General features: G+C 46.8%; 1 protein-coding gene across 7 annotated transcripts in view; it reads right to left on the bottom strand.

Moving 5' to 3' along the window:
- Positions 1-14240, bottom strand: part of ANO1 (anoctamin 1) — an 82127-nt gene that overhangs the window by 27861 nt on the left and 40026 nt on the right. For 4 of the 7 annotated variants that reach the window (XM_054390304.1, XM_054390306.1, XM_054390305.1 and 1 more), the window contains exons 2-7: positions 13661-13987; positions 10617-10715; positions 8758-8909; positions 7424-7478; positions 4987-5038; positions 1666-1721 (exon numbers count right to left, since the gene is read on the bottom strand). In XM_054390304.1, the coding sequence (XP_054246279.1) occupies positions 1666-1721; positions 4987-5038; positions 7424-7478; positions 8758-8909; positions 10617-10715; positions 13661-13987 (741 nt within the window). Of the gene's footprint in view, positions 1-1665; positions 1722-2228; positions 2295-4986; positions 5039-7423; positions 7479-8757; positions 8910-10616; positions 10716-13660; positions 13988-14240 lie in introns of all 7 variants that reach the window. The other 3 variants (XM_054390302.1, XM_054390303.1, XM_054390308.1) reach the window with 2 other exon arrangements.

Below are 14240 nucleotides of genomic sequence, written 5' to 3'. Positions count from 1 at the left end.
AATCTGTACAACAATGCTGTATTTTAGGAGCCCATTTGTCACGGCACACTTTGTCTTCTGTCGTCAGGCACATTAAGAAAAGAGTAATAATATCTGTCACTGGGGCAAAAAGGAATGAATAAGTGATAAAGGTGGCCTAAAAATGTCAAGGGAAAGGATGTGGTATTGCCATGGTATTTGGGGTTCAGCTCAGTCCACTTGAAAGAGAAGAAATCAGCACAGAGAGCTGATCCCTATCCAGCCTCTCCAAACACTCAGGGCTGATTAGATTTGAGGTTTTAATTTGGAGCTATTTTTAAAATATGATAAAGGAGTAAACTAAGACAATAAATAATTTCTACCTAGGACTATCAGTAGCTGTCTAAAGATGTGAGACAAGGACATGAGGAGAAGTTTATTTAACCTCTCTGGATCTCCAGGCGGTATCGCTGGAGCTTAAGAGTGCCTGACATTTGTGATAAACATCAGGCAGATAAAGAACTGCTCTGGTCTCACACTCAGAAAACATTTGTGGCCTCATGTACAACCAGTGTGAGTGAGGGGAGCACAGAACCAGGAAGACACTTTTCATCTTCACAACCCATGTCAGAAAGCCAGCTCCAGGCTCGGCAGACGGCGTGCGCTCATGCAGCCAGGGCACTGCCACCTCCCCCTGACGCCTGCCAAGCCTTCCTGGGGCAGCCTAGCTAACAGTGTGTGTGTGCCAGTTCCACTTGTAGCCTAAACCTCTAAGGAAAAACGCCATCAGCATTCAGCTGCTGTGCACCTCTGGCAGGATGGGGATGCCCAACTCAAGCGTGGGTGCCACCGAAATGCCCAGCCTCGCTCAACCCTCCTGAACACCAGGGTTTAACATGTTCCTGACATCATCCCAAGCTGCTCCACAGCAGATTTCATCAGTCAAAAGGTCTATGGTCACACCCAGCCCCATCAAACATGTCACTTCAACCTATGATTTTCCCTCCAGTAGCTGGGCACACAGCTGCTGACATCTCTGTACTGGCAAGGGGAATGCCAGGGAGATGTGGATGAGGGAACTGGGCACTTGGTGCCCCAGGAATAAATGTTTCCTTGTACTGGTGCCAGGGACCTTGGGAGCAGAAGGTCAAAAAACAATAGAAGAAGTATTTGGTTTGGTAACCAGCTCTCTTTCCAGCTCTCTTCAGTCTCCCTATCTTCTAGAGCCCTAACCCATGGGATTCTTCCAAGCAGGTCTCTCAAATGGTCAAAGCTAGTTCCCCTGAAGTCTAGGGCTGCAATCCTCCTTAAGTCCAGGGCTGCAATCCTACTTAATACTCTGCTGCTTCCTCACACAATCCTGAACTCCACCACCTCGTGGTCACTGCAGACAAGGCTGCCTCCAACCTTCACATCCACCACCAGACCTTCTTTGTTCATTAGCACAAGATCCAAGTGACCAGAACAACTCTTCTAATGTTATGTTCTAATCTTCGGGTCACCAAAGGTAGAGCAGAGGTGGGGAATTCATTAAAAATGAGCAGAGTGATGGGAACAACCTGCAGAAGTTACTGCAGTAATGATGCAGGTGGGCAGGAGGGCAGGTCCAAACCACTTTGTTTGGAACAGTGCAGTTCACGTGCAGAACATTCAGGACTTGGTGGTGTCAGGTAGCAGACATGTAGAATACAGGGTAAGATCACTTACATCATGCAAAGGATAAGCAGCACTGTAAACTCCGTTGGCAAGCAAACTGGTGATACCTTGAAAAATAAAGACATGGTAGTTATTTATAAATTGAGGTCAGACAGCCTCACTTCATCATCCTTCCTGGAGACTTCCCTCAAAATAAGTCATCTGCTCAGAGGATGATTCTTCTGCCATCTCACTCCTTACCACGTAGGTTCATTTTTAATCATACAGGTTATTACACATGACTCGTTTTATGAAACGGAAAACTGCAGAGAGCAAGAGGAAGTCATATATATATATATATATATATATATTTGAGAATCAAGAATAAGAAGCCAATGGCTTGGAATTAGTCATTAAGATAAATCACATTTTCTGAAAGGTCAGCTTGATTGAAGGGCAAGCCTGCAGACTGGCAAGTATGGAGCAGGAGGCTGGCTCACGAGAAGAACGTGGCCGGAACTGATGGCACAGGGCACCACGCACACATCACCCACACAGAGCTGGGAGTTCAGATTTCAGATTGATTAGAGAAATGGTAGGAAAAGCCTTTGCAAAGCCCTTGGGGCAATACTTACCATATTTACCACACTTTCGTCTTTTATTTAAGAGGGCACTTTCCTTCTTTCTTCCCTCTCCTTTCCCTGTTTACACATCCGTTCATTAGTGACATGCATGAGGCTGAAAGCATCTACATCATGTATGTGGCATCAGGGACTTGGAGCTTAACTTGGGGCCAGAGTGCCAAGAACTTGGGTTGCTTGGGAATAGTTGAGAGGAAGGCTGGAGGAGTGGGAGGGTGAGGGGCTCTTACAAACTGCAGCTTGCTGCACTGTTCCCAGAGCTCACTCAGCTGGACCTGGACCTTTGAGGAGTGTAGCACATAACTTCTCTAATGTTCCTGCTGCAGCTGCTGGCTCTAATATAGCTACTTCCAAATCTGGAGCATTAGCCGTGTCTGGAGGTGTCCTGTTATCCGTGAAGATGCATTGGGGGATTCAGTGAACCTGCTTTGGGTGCTGAATCAGAGCTAAGTCAAGAGCTTGTGCCAAGATGATTAATGCCAACAAAAAAACCAAACCAAACCCAACCCAGAAGAAAGAATCCAGCCACTGGATTCATCCTGGGTAGTTTAAAAGGACTTAGAAAAAGACCAGAAAAATTATGTGCTCCATGCTGTCCATCAGGGCACTGCTGACAGAGTGTGGGACTGCACTGGAAGGAACTAGGAGCTAGGGAACAGCTCTCTGTGGGTTCACCCAGAAATGCCTCATTGTTCTTGAAATGAGACTTTTTGAGCATCATTAACATTATTCAGATACTAATCTCTTGCTGGAGGAAGTGCTCCAGGAGTGCCCAGTGTCCTGCAGCATCATTAATTTTCAAAGTCCAGGTTAAGCTTATGCAGTGCTGTGAAACATGTGCAAACATTTCCATGCTCCTGGCAGAAACAGCTGAGCAGATAATTTTTTTTTCCCTAAGGCTGTGTGACTGACCAAAGAGCTACACAAGACGCTTCTCCATACCAGCCTTTAACAGTGAGGGCAGATTCATATTTGAAAAGGTGCAAAATAAATAACAAAGCCTGCAGTGTTCAGTGGGCAGCTGCCTTTTCCTGCTGGGCAGAAATGCTGCAGCATTATCTCTGTTTGCTCAAATCTGTTCACAACCTTTGTTGAGTTGTAACCCAGCATTCCAGTGCTGGAACACAAAGGGCACGACAGAGTTATGCTGAGTATCCCTATGGACAGGCTGCCCTAATGACATTTTTATTAGGTATACTGTGTGACCTTGCCAGGCTGAGGCAGAAGAAAGATCCAGGAATCCTAACACTTTACTTTCCTTTAGCCTCTGCCCTATTCACTAATCTCAAATGAGTTTCCCATTTCTGGACCAAAAAAAAACCAACAAAAAAACCCACAAAACCAGAAAAGGAAAAAAAAAGAAAAAAGAAAATAACAACCCAAGTGAGTAACAAACTCCAAGGCAAGAATAAACTGAGCTGTGTGACCTTCCTCTTTCAAGAGTGCAAATACATAATTCCCAAAGAAAATGATCCAGCACCAGACTCAGAAAGGGTCCTAGAAGTCACAGATTAATTTGGATTTCCCATGCTACAGGGAAACAGCCCTTCTGTTCATGCTGGCTGGCCACCAACACTCACTGTATGTAAGGACTCAACAATTGGACATTGTATGTCATGGCTTCAGCAGGAAAGCCAAAGCGTGGAGGTCATTTCTGGCACCAGCATTCTTGTGTTATTTGCTGTATTTCTAAGCACCTGATGGGTCAATATTGAAGAGAACTACCTGTAGTTCAAGTTCTTACTGTTTTATTTAACTGCTTGTAGGCAAATGAAGCGCTCTAACAGATTCCAACAGTTATCAAACTTTTTTTTTTCTCCCCATGATCATGACTTTTTCCTCACAGAACTTTGTTTCTATTGCTTGTCTGTTAGGAAGTTAGGATGACAGAATTCAGCCTTCCACCTTATATAATTTGGATGACCCTTGACTGTTAACTTTGGTCAAGTATATCCTGTAGGTCATGGTATGTACAAAATGAAGTCTGTAACAGCTGAGCAGCCAATGAATCCTTGAGGGGACTTGATTTGCAGTTCCTGTTTCCCTATGTTATGAATTTAGTTCCTGGAGCACAAACCCTAAGGCTCAAGTCTTGTGGCAGGACAAGCTTTGCACCCACTGACCCAGCACCTGTGTGGGGGGCTAAAAGCTGGGCCAGCTTTCAGGGTGTGCCTTAGTCCTTGGCTCTTCCATGGGGTTCATCTCAGTTCCACTCAGGACAGTGTTGAGCAGTCAGTTAAGATCATTCCACTCAAGCCACTGAAAAGCCACCCCACAATAAAAATGTGAGGTTCCTATTTAAAGGAATGAGCCAAGCCACAGACTTTTACTGAAGTTATTGAACCTCACACAACCACTTCAGGGAGTGGAAAAGTGACCCAGTGCAGAGCACATCTTTGCCACTGGTTTGTAATCACATCCAGTCCTGCTGCAAAGGACTATCAGGACCTAGGACTGGATGTGATATAAACCAGTGCAGGGGCTACCTGCTCACATCTGCAGGGGCTGCACACTCACCTACCAATTAATTTAGAATCCAATCTACGAATTCACATTTGAAAAAATTCTAAACAGCTATGTTAATTAAATTACATTTCCAAATAAAACAATCATATCCACATACATCAAACTAGAGAGCTGGGGAAAAAAACCCCCACAACCCGAAAGCTAAAATCCACAGCTAGTTACAGCTTGCAGTTATTGCCAATACCTGAAACCAGCATTGATCTTAAAGCTAAATAAAGTTCCTTACCCATGCTGTATTTTGCTTTGGTACATGTTGTCCTTTTCAATATTTCATAAACCTATAGAAGTTAAAGAAGAGAAAGGAAAGGGTTACTGCAAACACTGCCAGTGGTTTTGTGTGCAGCTCAAATATTGGCAAACCCAAGATGTGGATGAAGTCATCATTCTTTAATAAAAGTCAAGGTACTCAGCAGAGCAGAGCTTAAAGATTTCCATGCAGAGTTACCTGGACACGGGAGGAAGGCTTCACTCAACAGCCAGCCACCCAGACAGTTGACTGGGGGAGGCAGGGTTACATCTAACCAGCCCAGCAATACTGTTTTCACTCATATTGGACATGGATCCAGGAGCAGAAGCCCTCTTCTACCCAGCCCAGCTGGTGCACTGGGCCAGCTCTTGTCTCTGGTGGTGCAAGTTAGCTTCAACCCAGGGACATGAGCAGAGCTTCGGCTCCTAACACGTACACAGCACGCAGCCATTTATCACAAACTGGACTAACACAGGCTGACCTTACAATTTCTGAGCTGGCCTGACCTCAGAGGCACAGCAGATGTATTTAGTTTAGGATTGATTGCATTTATTGGTAAATAACCTTTGGACCTCTCAGCAGGCTGCCCAGGCGGTCAAGCTTTTGCCCTGTGCCACTCCCACGTGACAATGCTCTTAGCCAGGGCAAGTGTCCAGCTGAGGCAAAGCTGGCAGGGGAGCAGGCAGCTGAGGAAAACCACGGGCAAAGGCATCTGCTGCCTGTCGACTGGCCTGCCTGGAGAGCCAGGGATGCTCACTAGTCCTTGTGCCAGCTTGGCTGCTGCTTGCCCGATGCATAAAGGCAAGCGAGCAAGGGCATCTGGGGCAAGCCCACAGCTCATCTGTCTGCTCTCTTGGAACTCCAGTGAGCCAAGGGGCAGTCACAGAGATTTCCAGTTGTATAATGTATTTCATGTTATTTAATAAGTAAAAGGTCTTTGGCTTAGTTCTATTCAGCAAAGACTCCCAGGGAGTGACAAGATTCCTGTTCATTTCGCAGCAGGCGGAAGGGTCAATATTTGCTCTGCAGTTTAAAAATACCTACGAGAAAGGCAGGGGAGAGCTCTCAGACACAAGGACACAAAGACAAGTGCACACAGGGTGAAATGATGCTGGGAGATGTTCAAGGTGTCTTTTACACCAGGTGACTTACAGGTACTTCAAACAAAGCACACCACCAGCATTCCTGTTGTACGCCTGGTGTTCCTTGAGGGATTTCCCAAACCCCATCCCTCCTCTTCCTCTGCTCTCAGCTCACATCGTTTCAGTCCATTTTTCTGTTCCAGTTCATTTCCTTGCTCACTCTCTTGTCCTGCTGTGCAACTTTGTCTTGGCTCCCTTTCTCAGTCTGTACTCATGAATTTTAACTCTTCACTTGCCCCTTTAAATTTCTTAGGCTTACAAGAGCTTTTTGCTCTGTGTCTAGATATGAAAGTCTACAAACAAAAGCTCAGCTGAAACTTTTTATCACAACCAAACCACTTCAATGTTTGTCCTTTGGGAGTTTTTTCCCATTTCTGTGCTTCTGCATCTGCCTTCCTGCTCAGGCTGACCTAGGCCTGATAACCTGCACTCACATCAAACCAGTGTACCTCAAACTACAAGGGAACTACATCCTGAGGTCCACACACTGGAATTTCAGAGCAGGAAAGGGAAGTTAGATAGCTTACAGCCATTATCACCCTAGCAATAAAAGGCAGCTCTAATTGTGATCTAAGCTCTTTTTGAAACCACTCTAGCATCCCATAAGGCTAATGTTAAATATAAGATAAAAGCAGGTTCCCAGTCACATTCCAAGAGGATGATTAGCAGCAGTGGAATGGGGCAAAGAGTCCATGTTATACTTTGAGAAGTGCTGCAGCAAGTGCTGCTTGGCATGGTCCCTTCCAACTGCTCTGGACGTCATATGAGAAGGCTTTTCAATCCCTCCTCGGTGCCCACAAAGGCAGCTGCACCCTCTCCCCCACTCTGTAAGTCACAAGGAAGCACTCAAATGTAGTCTTTGATACTGTGTTCCTGTCCTGTGCTTCATTTCTGTAAGGGAACTGCAGAAGTTCAATGAGGAGAGGAGCAGCCCCATGCAAGCACTGCAGCAGCAGACAGAGCCTCCAGCAGGAAAAGAGGAATGGCTCAGCCCAGTCCCTGTGCTGGGTATCAGGGGAGATGCAATGCAGAAACAAATCAGAGCAAGGTGCAATTTTCTGACCTGGAGGCATTTCTGTCGTTTAATGTTCAGCACAGAAGCTGCAGCTGGAAATGCTTTATTTCTGATTTCCATACCTGATGCCACAGGTGGGCCTGGCATTGGGTTAAGAAAGGCAAACTTGCAGCAGACATGGTACTAAAACTGGCAGAGGGGCTGCTAACACAATGCCCAAGGCAACATCCACCACACCTGAGTTATCTGCAGTACTTACTATGGTGCTTCTGGTTTTGCTGTCAAAGAAGGAATCTCTGTCAGACAAATCAAATCTGTTAAAAGATTAGAAGGAAGCCCATTAGGTTAAAATGCAGGCAGTCATTTCCTGCTCTTGTTGACCCCTTCAATATTTTCATCTCTCCTGGGGATCTCTTGTAGCTAACATTAAAGAAGTGGTTGTAGCAAGCTTGTTACAAAGAAAGGCCACCACAACTCTCCCATTTAAAGAGGCTGCTTGTACCTTTCACTCAGTTTATCTGCAGGGTTTTCTGCAGACTGTTGCTGCTCATTTAAGTTGACTCCACAATCACTGGTGGCCTAAAATGTCTCCTAATCATCTTCACATGGTGCATGAACCTAAAACCTCATGAAGCCACTCTTGCCTTCCTTATTCAGACATGCAGCTGGTCTCCCTGGAAAAAGCCACCACTGTAAACTGCATGAGACACAGCCACACCTAAACCAAGGAACATCTTCTGGGCTTTCTCTGAGCCACCAGGCTCCTTGGCTGCAGGAGCCTCCTACATGCAATGAATCCAAAAATACCTTTCCTGCAAGTCCAAGGGCATGTCAAACGTCACATACATTGACTGGCTCAACTAACTTTTTTGCAAATCTAATACACAGCTCTTATCAGTGTTCTGCATCCCTTGATTAAAAACTAACCCCCCCAGAGTGAAGAAATCCTGCCCTAGGGCTGTTGTTTGTTCCAGCTGGCACATACATAAACTCAGTCTTCAAAGCTTCTTCTCTGGGATGCTGGCCAAGGAAGAGCAGCAACAAAGCAATCCTGGCCAGTTGAAACTTTGGCTGGGCCCCACCTGGTGATTTTTTCCTACACCCACGTGTACAGCTCCTCTAACTGTTCTGAAATCGATGGCAAAGCTACCACTGACTTCATACCACCTCCAAAGAGGAGGCCTGGTTGGCAGGACATCTGTGAGCTGCCCCTAGCAGCCGAATTAAACTATTCTGATATTTATCAACCCACATCTCTGGCTACGACTTTTAGTGAGCATTTTATTTCAGGTGGAAAAGAAGCTGTTGTAAACTACACTGTGAGCTGTGTTTGGCAGTCCAACAGCTGATGTGAGTGGTGACACAGACAGGTGTCCAACACTACAAGAGTAGCTACAGCAGGCAGAGATCTCAAAGGAGGGCTCTGCAAAGCCTCCTTCCTCAACGTTGAGCCAAACCCCCCAACATTTACTGCAGAATGGAAATATTCTTTACAGTGATCCTTCTAAAGTGCAGGTGCCCATTTTCCCTTCCACCTTTTAGTGCCTTATCTGCTGTCAGCAGGGCTGGGAGCTGGGGACAGCTCTCACTCACAAGTGCTGCTTCTCCCTGGAGAAGGGGTAGGAGAGACGCTTCACCGTCTGAAGTTTGTGCTCTGCCACTTTTGGCTGGATGGGCTCCGTTATCTTCTGAGCCACAGAGTTGATCTTCTTCAGAAGCCCGTGGGTCTGATTGATCTGGTACATCTGGGTGGGCAGAGAGGAAAGAACAGGGCAACTTGAGTGCTTTTGGTCAGCCACGAGGGAGAGTCAACTGTGAGGAACCAAGCAGCAATTCAGTGACACATCACAGCAAACCATGGAGGAGTGCAGCTGACTTTCCTGAGAACATTCAGATAGACACAGAGGGATGGCAAAGTCCAACCAAGGCAAGCAGAGGAAGCCTACTGCTTTCCCTCAGAGCCAAAATACAGCCTGTGGTTGACTCCAAATGATCACACAGGGGTGTTCAATGGAGGTACACTGGGCACTGGCTCCTCAGGCATTTACTGTTCTCTTGGGGCAATAGGACAAAGAAATGAAGCAACTGTGGAGCCTCTGAGGAAAACAACAGAAGTGGTCTCCTCTCCCAGGGGACTCTCCTGGGAATACTGTGTAGTTTTCAGGAGTTTCCTCTCTTCCATATAAAGGAACCAAAATATCTTGAATGGTCTATTGCTGTTCTGTAGCACTCAAGGCAGGAATTGTGTTAGCAGGTCAAAAAAGGGGATTACAAGCTTCCTTCTCTGAGCCACATAAACTATGTGCAGATCCAGGGCTGAAATGAGGCTTTAGGGGTCTGAAGGTCTTCTCAGACACACATGGAAGGAATTCTTTCCAGTGAAGGTGGTGAGGCCCAGGAGCAGGTTGCCCAGGGATGTTGTATATGCCCTCTCCCTGGGGGTGTTCAAGGCCAGGCTGAATGAGACCTTGAGCAATCTGGGCTGGTTGGAGGTGTCCCTGCCCATGGCAGGGGGTTGAAACTGGATGATCTTTAAGGTCCCTTCCAACCCAAAGCATTCTTTCAATCTACGAATCACTTCTCCTGGCCAAGGTCTGCAGGCTTAGGTGGCCTCTATCACACCTAAAAAATTGCTCATGCTGCCTTTGCTTCTGTGGCAAAGCAGCTTTAACTGCAGCATCACAGCAGACTGCTGTTATCTAATTGTGCTTCTGATTAGAATCAGTGGTAAGGGAGGTAATAATGGGGATTAATATGAGGTCCAAAGCAGAAGTGTGGGTTTAGTGTTGTAATAAATGATGCTGGGCTTTGAGACTGTCTCTCACTCCATTACAGACTTTCCCTCTGCAGTCTGGGGACATGCACTTAGTATGTGTTTAAATATTAATCCATCTCCAAGCTCTGCTGACTGAACAGGTAGCAATCTAGAACTGATGGAAACACACTGCCATTTCTTTAATGATATTCCAAATATTCTGCAAGCTGATTTGTTTGGTGGGAGAGTAGTCCCAGCTGCTGCAAACACAACTAACAATGTGTGTGAAGAGTTGCTGAACCCAGCAAGCCTCCTGCACACAAAGGGTTAATCTTCTGATCGTTTTTAGCAGTTTGGCTAAGAAGAAAACAACAACAACAAAGCCTCCCAAATGTACACAGATTTCATCATCAACTGTAATCTCTTTTAAAGCAGGCTGATAGGGTGAAGTGTGGCATGAAATCACTTGTATCACAGACAGACAGAGGTAGCAGCCAGGAGTTCTTCACTTCCCTTCCTCCTCCCAAGTTGTTCTTTCTGCTTGCCCCTCACAAGTTTGTGGCTCTCCTTTTCTGTACAGATCAGCTGAGGGGTTTAAAGATGCTTGTGGGAAGAGAAGTCTGCTTGTGAAGCGCTCAGAGATGAGCATATGTTCAAACCCTGCCTTCCAGAGGGAAAAGGGAAAACCAGGACTCACCTTCTTCGTGGGCATCTTGAGCTTAAGAAATTCTGCCTCCCGGCACAAGACGTTCCACGGGGCGTGTATTTTCACAAACCCAATCCCATGGATTTTAGTCTGAAAGAAAAGGTCACCGGTGAGAAGAAATCAGAATCACAGAATGCCTCAGGTTGGAAGGGACCTCAGAGATCGTCTCCTCCAACCTGCCCTCCACAGGCAGGGATGCCTCTCAGCCAAACTCAAGGCTTCATCCAACCTGGTCTTAAACACCCCCAGGCAGGAGGCATCCACAACCTCCCTGGGCAGCCTGTTCCAGAGCCTCACCACCCCTGTGCTGAAGAACTTCTTCCTAAGACTCAGACTAACTTAAATGATCTAGATTAAACACTGTTACCCTCCTGTTTCATCTCTGTTTAAGGAACAAACAGTCTATTACCACCACCACCAAAATCAATCTTGTTGGAGACAGCCTGTTTCTGACAGGACAATCTCTGACCACCTCTGTGTGCTGAGCTGCTACAAGCTGTGACTCACAAATGCTATTGTCTTGCAGAACAATTACCAGAGGTTAAACAGGTAGGAAGATAGATGGGAAGTAAAAGCTACCTATGGACACAAACACAGGCTGAGCCAGGTACATCTGAAGCACAGGCATCCAGCCAAACGGGCTGGGTTCCTGAGGGCATTGTAATGAATGGAACTGAGAGGCCCTGGTGCCTCCCAGGAGCTGCTCAGTACCTCAGAGGACCAGAACTGCAGGAAAAAAGCAGCAGCCTCAGATCCAGATCCAGTGGATCTCTACATTAAAGCACTGTGCATGGTAATGAGGAATGCTGGTAGGGGGAATTCAGCAATACAGATGACAAACAGAAATGTTAATGTTAATCCCAGTAGTATGCTTGGGTCTTGCTGCTTCTCTGAGCTCTGTTCTGGATGGCTGGACCTGGGGGTTTGCTCCTGGCACTCCCACTCCCCCCATACCTGCCCTCACAGGAGTAATCATTTCAAAGCTATGGGACAAATCAAACCAGCAGGCATTCAGCAAACGGAACAGAGAGAAACCTGAATGCTGTTTCCAGGGACCCCAGGCAGTCACTTTCATTCCCAGCTTTCACACAGTTGTATTCTGCACTGGCCTTCTAGAAACCAGCTTCTCCAGCCCTCCTGTAAGGCCTGGCTGCCAACCACCTTTGAATTGACTTCACAGAATCACAGAGGGGTTTGGGTTGTAAGGGACTTTAAAGCTTACCCAGTCCAACTCCCCTGAACTCAGCAGGGACTGCTGCAACTAGAGCAGGCTGCTCAGAGCTCCAACCAACCTGACCTGCAGTGGTGCCAGGGATGGGCTTCTATCACCTCTCTGGGCAACCTGGGTGAGGATCTCAGCATCCTCTGTGTAAAAGATGTTTTATCCACTCTGAAATCTCCCTTTTTAAATTTCAAACCATTGTTCCTTGTCCTGTCCCAACAGGCCCTGCTCAAAAGCCTGTCCCCAGCTTTCTGCTCGGTCCCTTTAAGCACCGAAAGGCCACCAGAAGGTCTCCCTGGAGCCTTCTCTTCTCCACACTGAACAACCCCAGCCCCAACCCTCTCAGCCTGGCCTCATGGCACAGGTGTTGAAGAGAGTTTAAGTGATTTAATGAACATCATCTGTTTAAAGAAGCCTTTACTATGTTTTGCCATTCGTAAGGCATCCAACACAGCTTCCTGGCACCTTTCCAAGCCCAGCTGATTGGAGGTTATTCCCCTAACCTCCAGCCCAGCACACATGCCAGCACATCAGTGTAGGATGCCCCTGGCATCATGGCATATGGCTTGCTTTCATCTCTATACATTCCTGCTCTGGTATCTTGTACTGAAAGCAGAGTTCTCTCTCTCAGGATGTCCAGGCTTGAACCCTGACCCTTTTACATCACTGCAAATCATATTACATGCCATAGGTGGGGACCTCCCATCTTGCAAAGGATTTAACTGTCTCTGACTTGGCACAGGCAGGATTCCAGCTGACTACAACAACTTGCAAGTTGGATGGAAAGCAGTCGTGGCTTTCACCTGGGGGACAGAGAAGTGAAAGGGTTTCCTGCATTACACCATGCCACATGTGTATTTTACACATCTGCAGACACACACTGTTGCAGAAATGCCTGCAATTTGTGAGTAAGAGACAGCAGGTTCACCTTTTCTTTTTAAGTACTTTGATCATGGGTCTAGATATTTCATCTCAACTTTTAGCTCCTGTAAACAAACCCAGCCTAAATGTTTACCCTCTCTCCCAGGACTTTTCAGGCCTCTTGGTTAGATCAGTTAATTGCAATCTCTTTCTTTGAAATGAATATGGCTGTGGCTATTTCTACTAATCACACACTGGCAGCACTTCACACAGCATTTTTCATGCAGCCTGATGGTCTTTTAATAGAATACCCTGTTTTTAAGGGTGCAGGTGAAAGGCATCACGAGCTGGACTGATCACATCTAAGAATGGAAAGAGCAAACTGCAGCACAGCCCCATGTACCTGGGCAGGGACCAACTCTCTTGAGCCAATTTAGCTCTATACTGAGCTATAAGAATGACACTGACCCTATCAGGTATTTTTCACTAGAACTGGAGTTATGCAAGCCCCAGCACCCTGGAAAGGCACCAAAGTGGGAGTAGTGTTCAGAGCAACTTGAGCCTCACTTGTAGGTACAGCAACACATCAGCAGGCTGTGTTGCAATAGTGGACGTGGCACAAGTTCTGGCCAAGAACACGAAGCAGCTTACCCTCACTGGGGCATTAACACCACCACAGCCCATCAGAATCACAGAAGCAATGGCACCACTGAGGCTGGAAGAGACCTTTTAGAACAAGTCCAACCACGTGCCTAGAGCTTCCACCCCTCCAGCTAATCCATGCCATTCTTGTGAAGAGAATTAGTGGGCAAGGATGGTGCTGCCAGGACTGAAATCAAGCTGTGGAAGAGCTGTGCAACCTTGATCAGACCCAGGTTGACAGGAATGGCTCAGCACCTCCCATGGGCTGACCACCAGCCCCCATCTTTAACTGTCTGCAATGGCCTCTTACATCCTCGTCGCGTTCCAGTTCCAGCCCAGCCTCCACGAGGTTCCCTTCGTACTCCTCCCTGCGAAACCTCTTGTCATCTTCATGGTAATCCACCTGGGGTTCACCTTCCCCCATTTCCAGCTGCACTCCCTTCCCAGGAAGGGGCTGGTCCTTCTTGGTGCTTTGGACACCAGAATCGTTGTGATGAACTTTCCTGCTGAGCGTCTTTGCTGAGGAGGACTTCTTGTAGTGGTAAACTAGGATGTAGTCTACTTTCCTCTTGCCATCTCTGAAGTAGAGTCCATATTTGCAGTCAGCATCTGGGTTTTTGGAGAGGGAATTTAATAACTGGAAGCAGGGAATGGGGGTGTGGAGAGAAGAGAGAGGAGAAGAAGAATGAGTACTCATGCCAACACGGACACACCAAGGGCTCCTGCTTGCCTGGGGCACACAGTGAGCCATCTTCAAACAGCAGGCACACAGGAGGAGCCCCCCCTGCTCCTGAATCAAAACAGTTTTGCAAGTTAACACCTGCAACTTTCCTGATAGCCAGCTGGGGTTTTATCAGGCAGGAATAAATAGCTGAAATGCCTGGGATTTA

The sequence above is a fragment of the Indicator indicator genome, chromosome 21, assembly GCF_027791375.1.
Source record: "Indicator indicator isolate 239-I01 chromosome 21, UM_Iind_1.1, whole genome shotgun sequence".
Classification (NCBI taxonomy): Eukaryota; Metazoa; Chordata; class Aves; order Piciformes; family Indicatoridae; genus Indicator; species Indicator indicator.
This window is presented reverse-complemented; position numbering and strand designations above follow the sequence as displayed.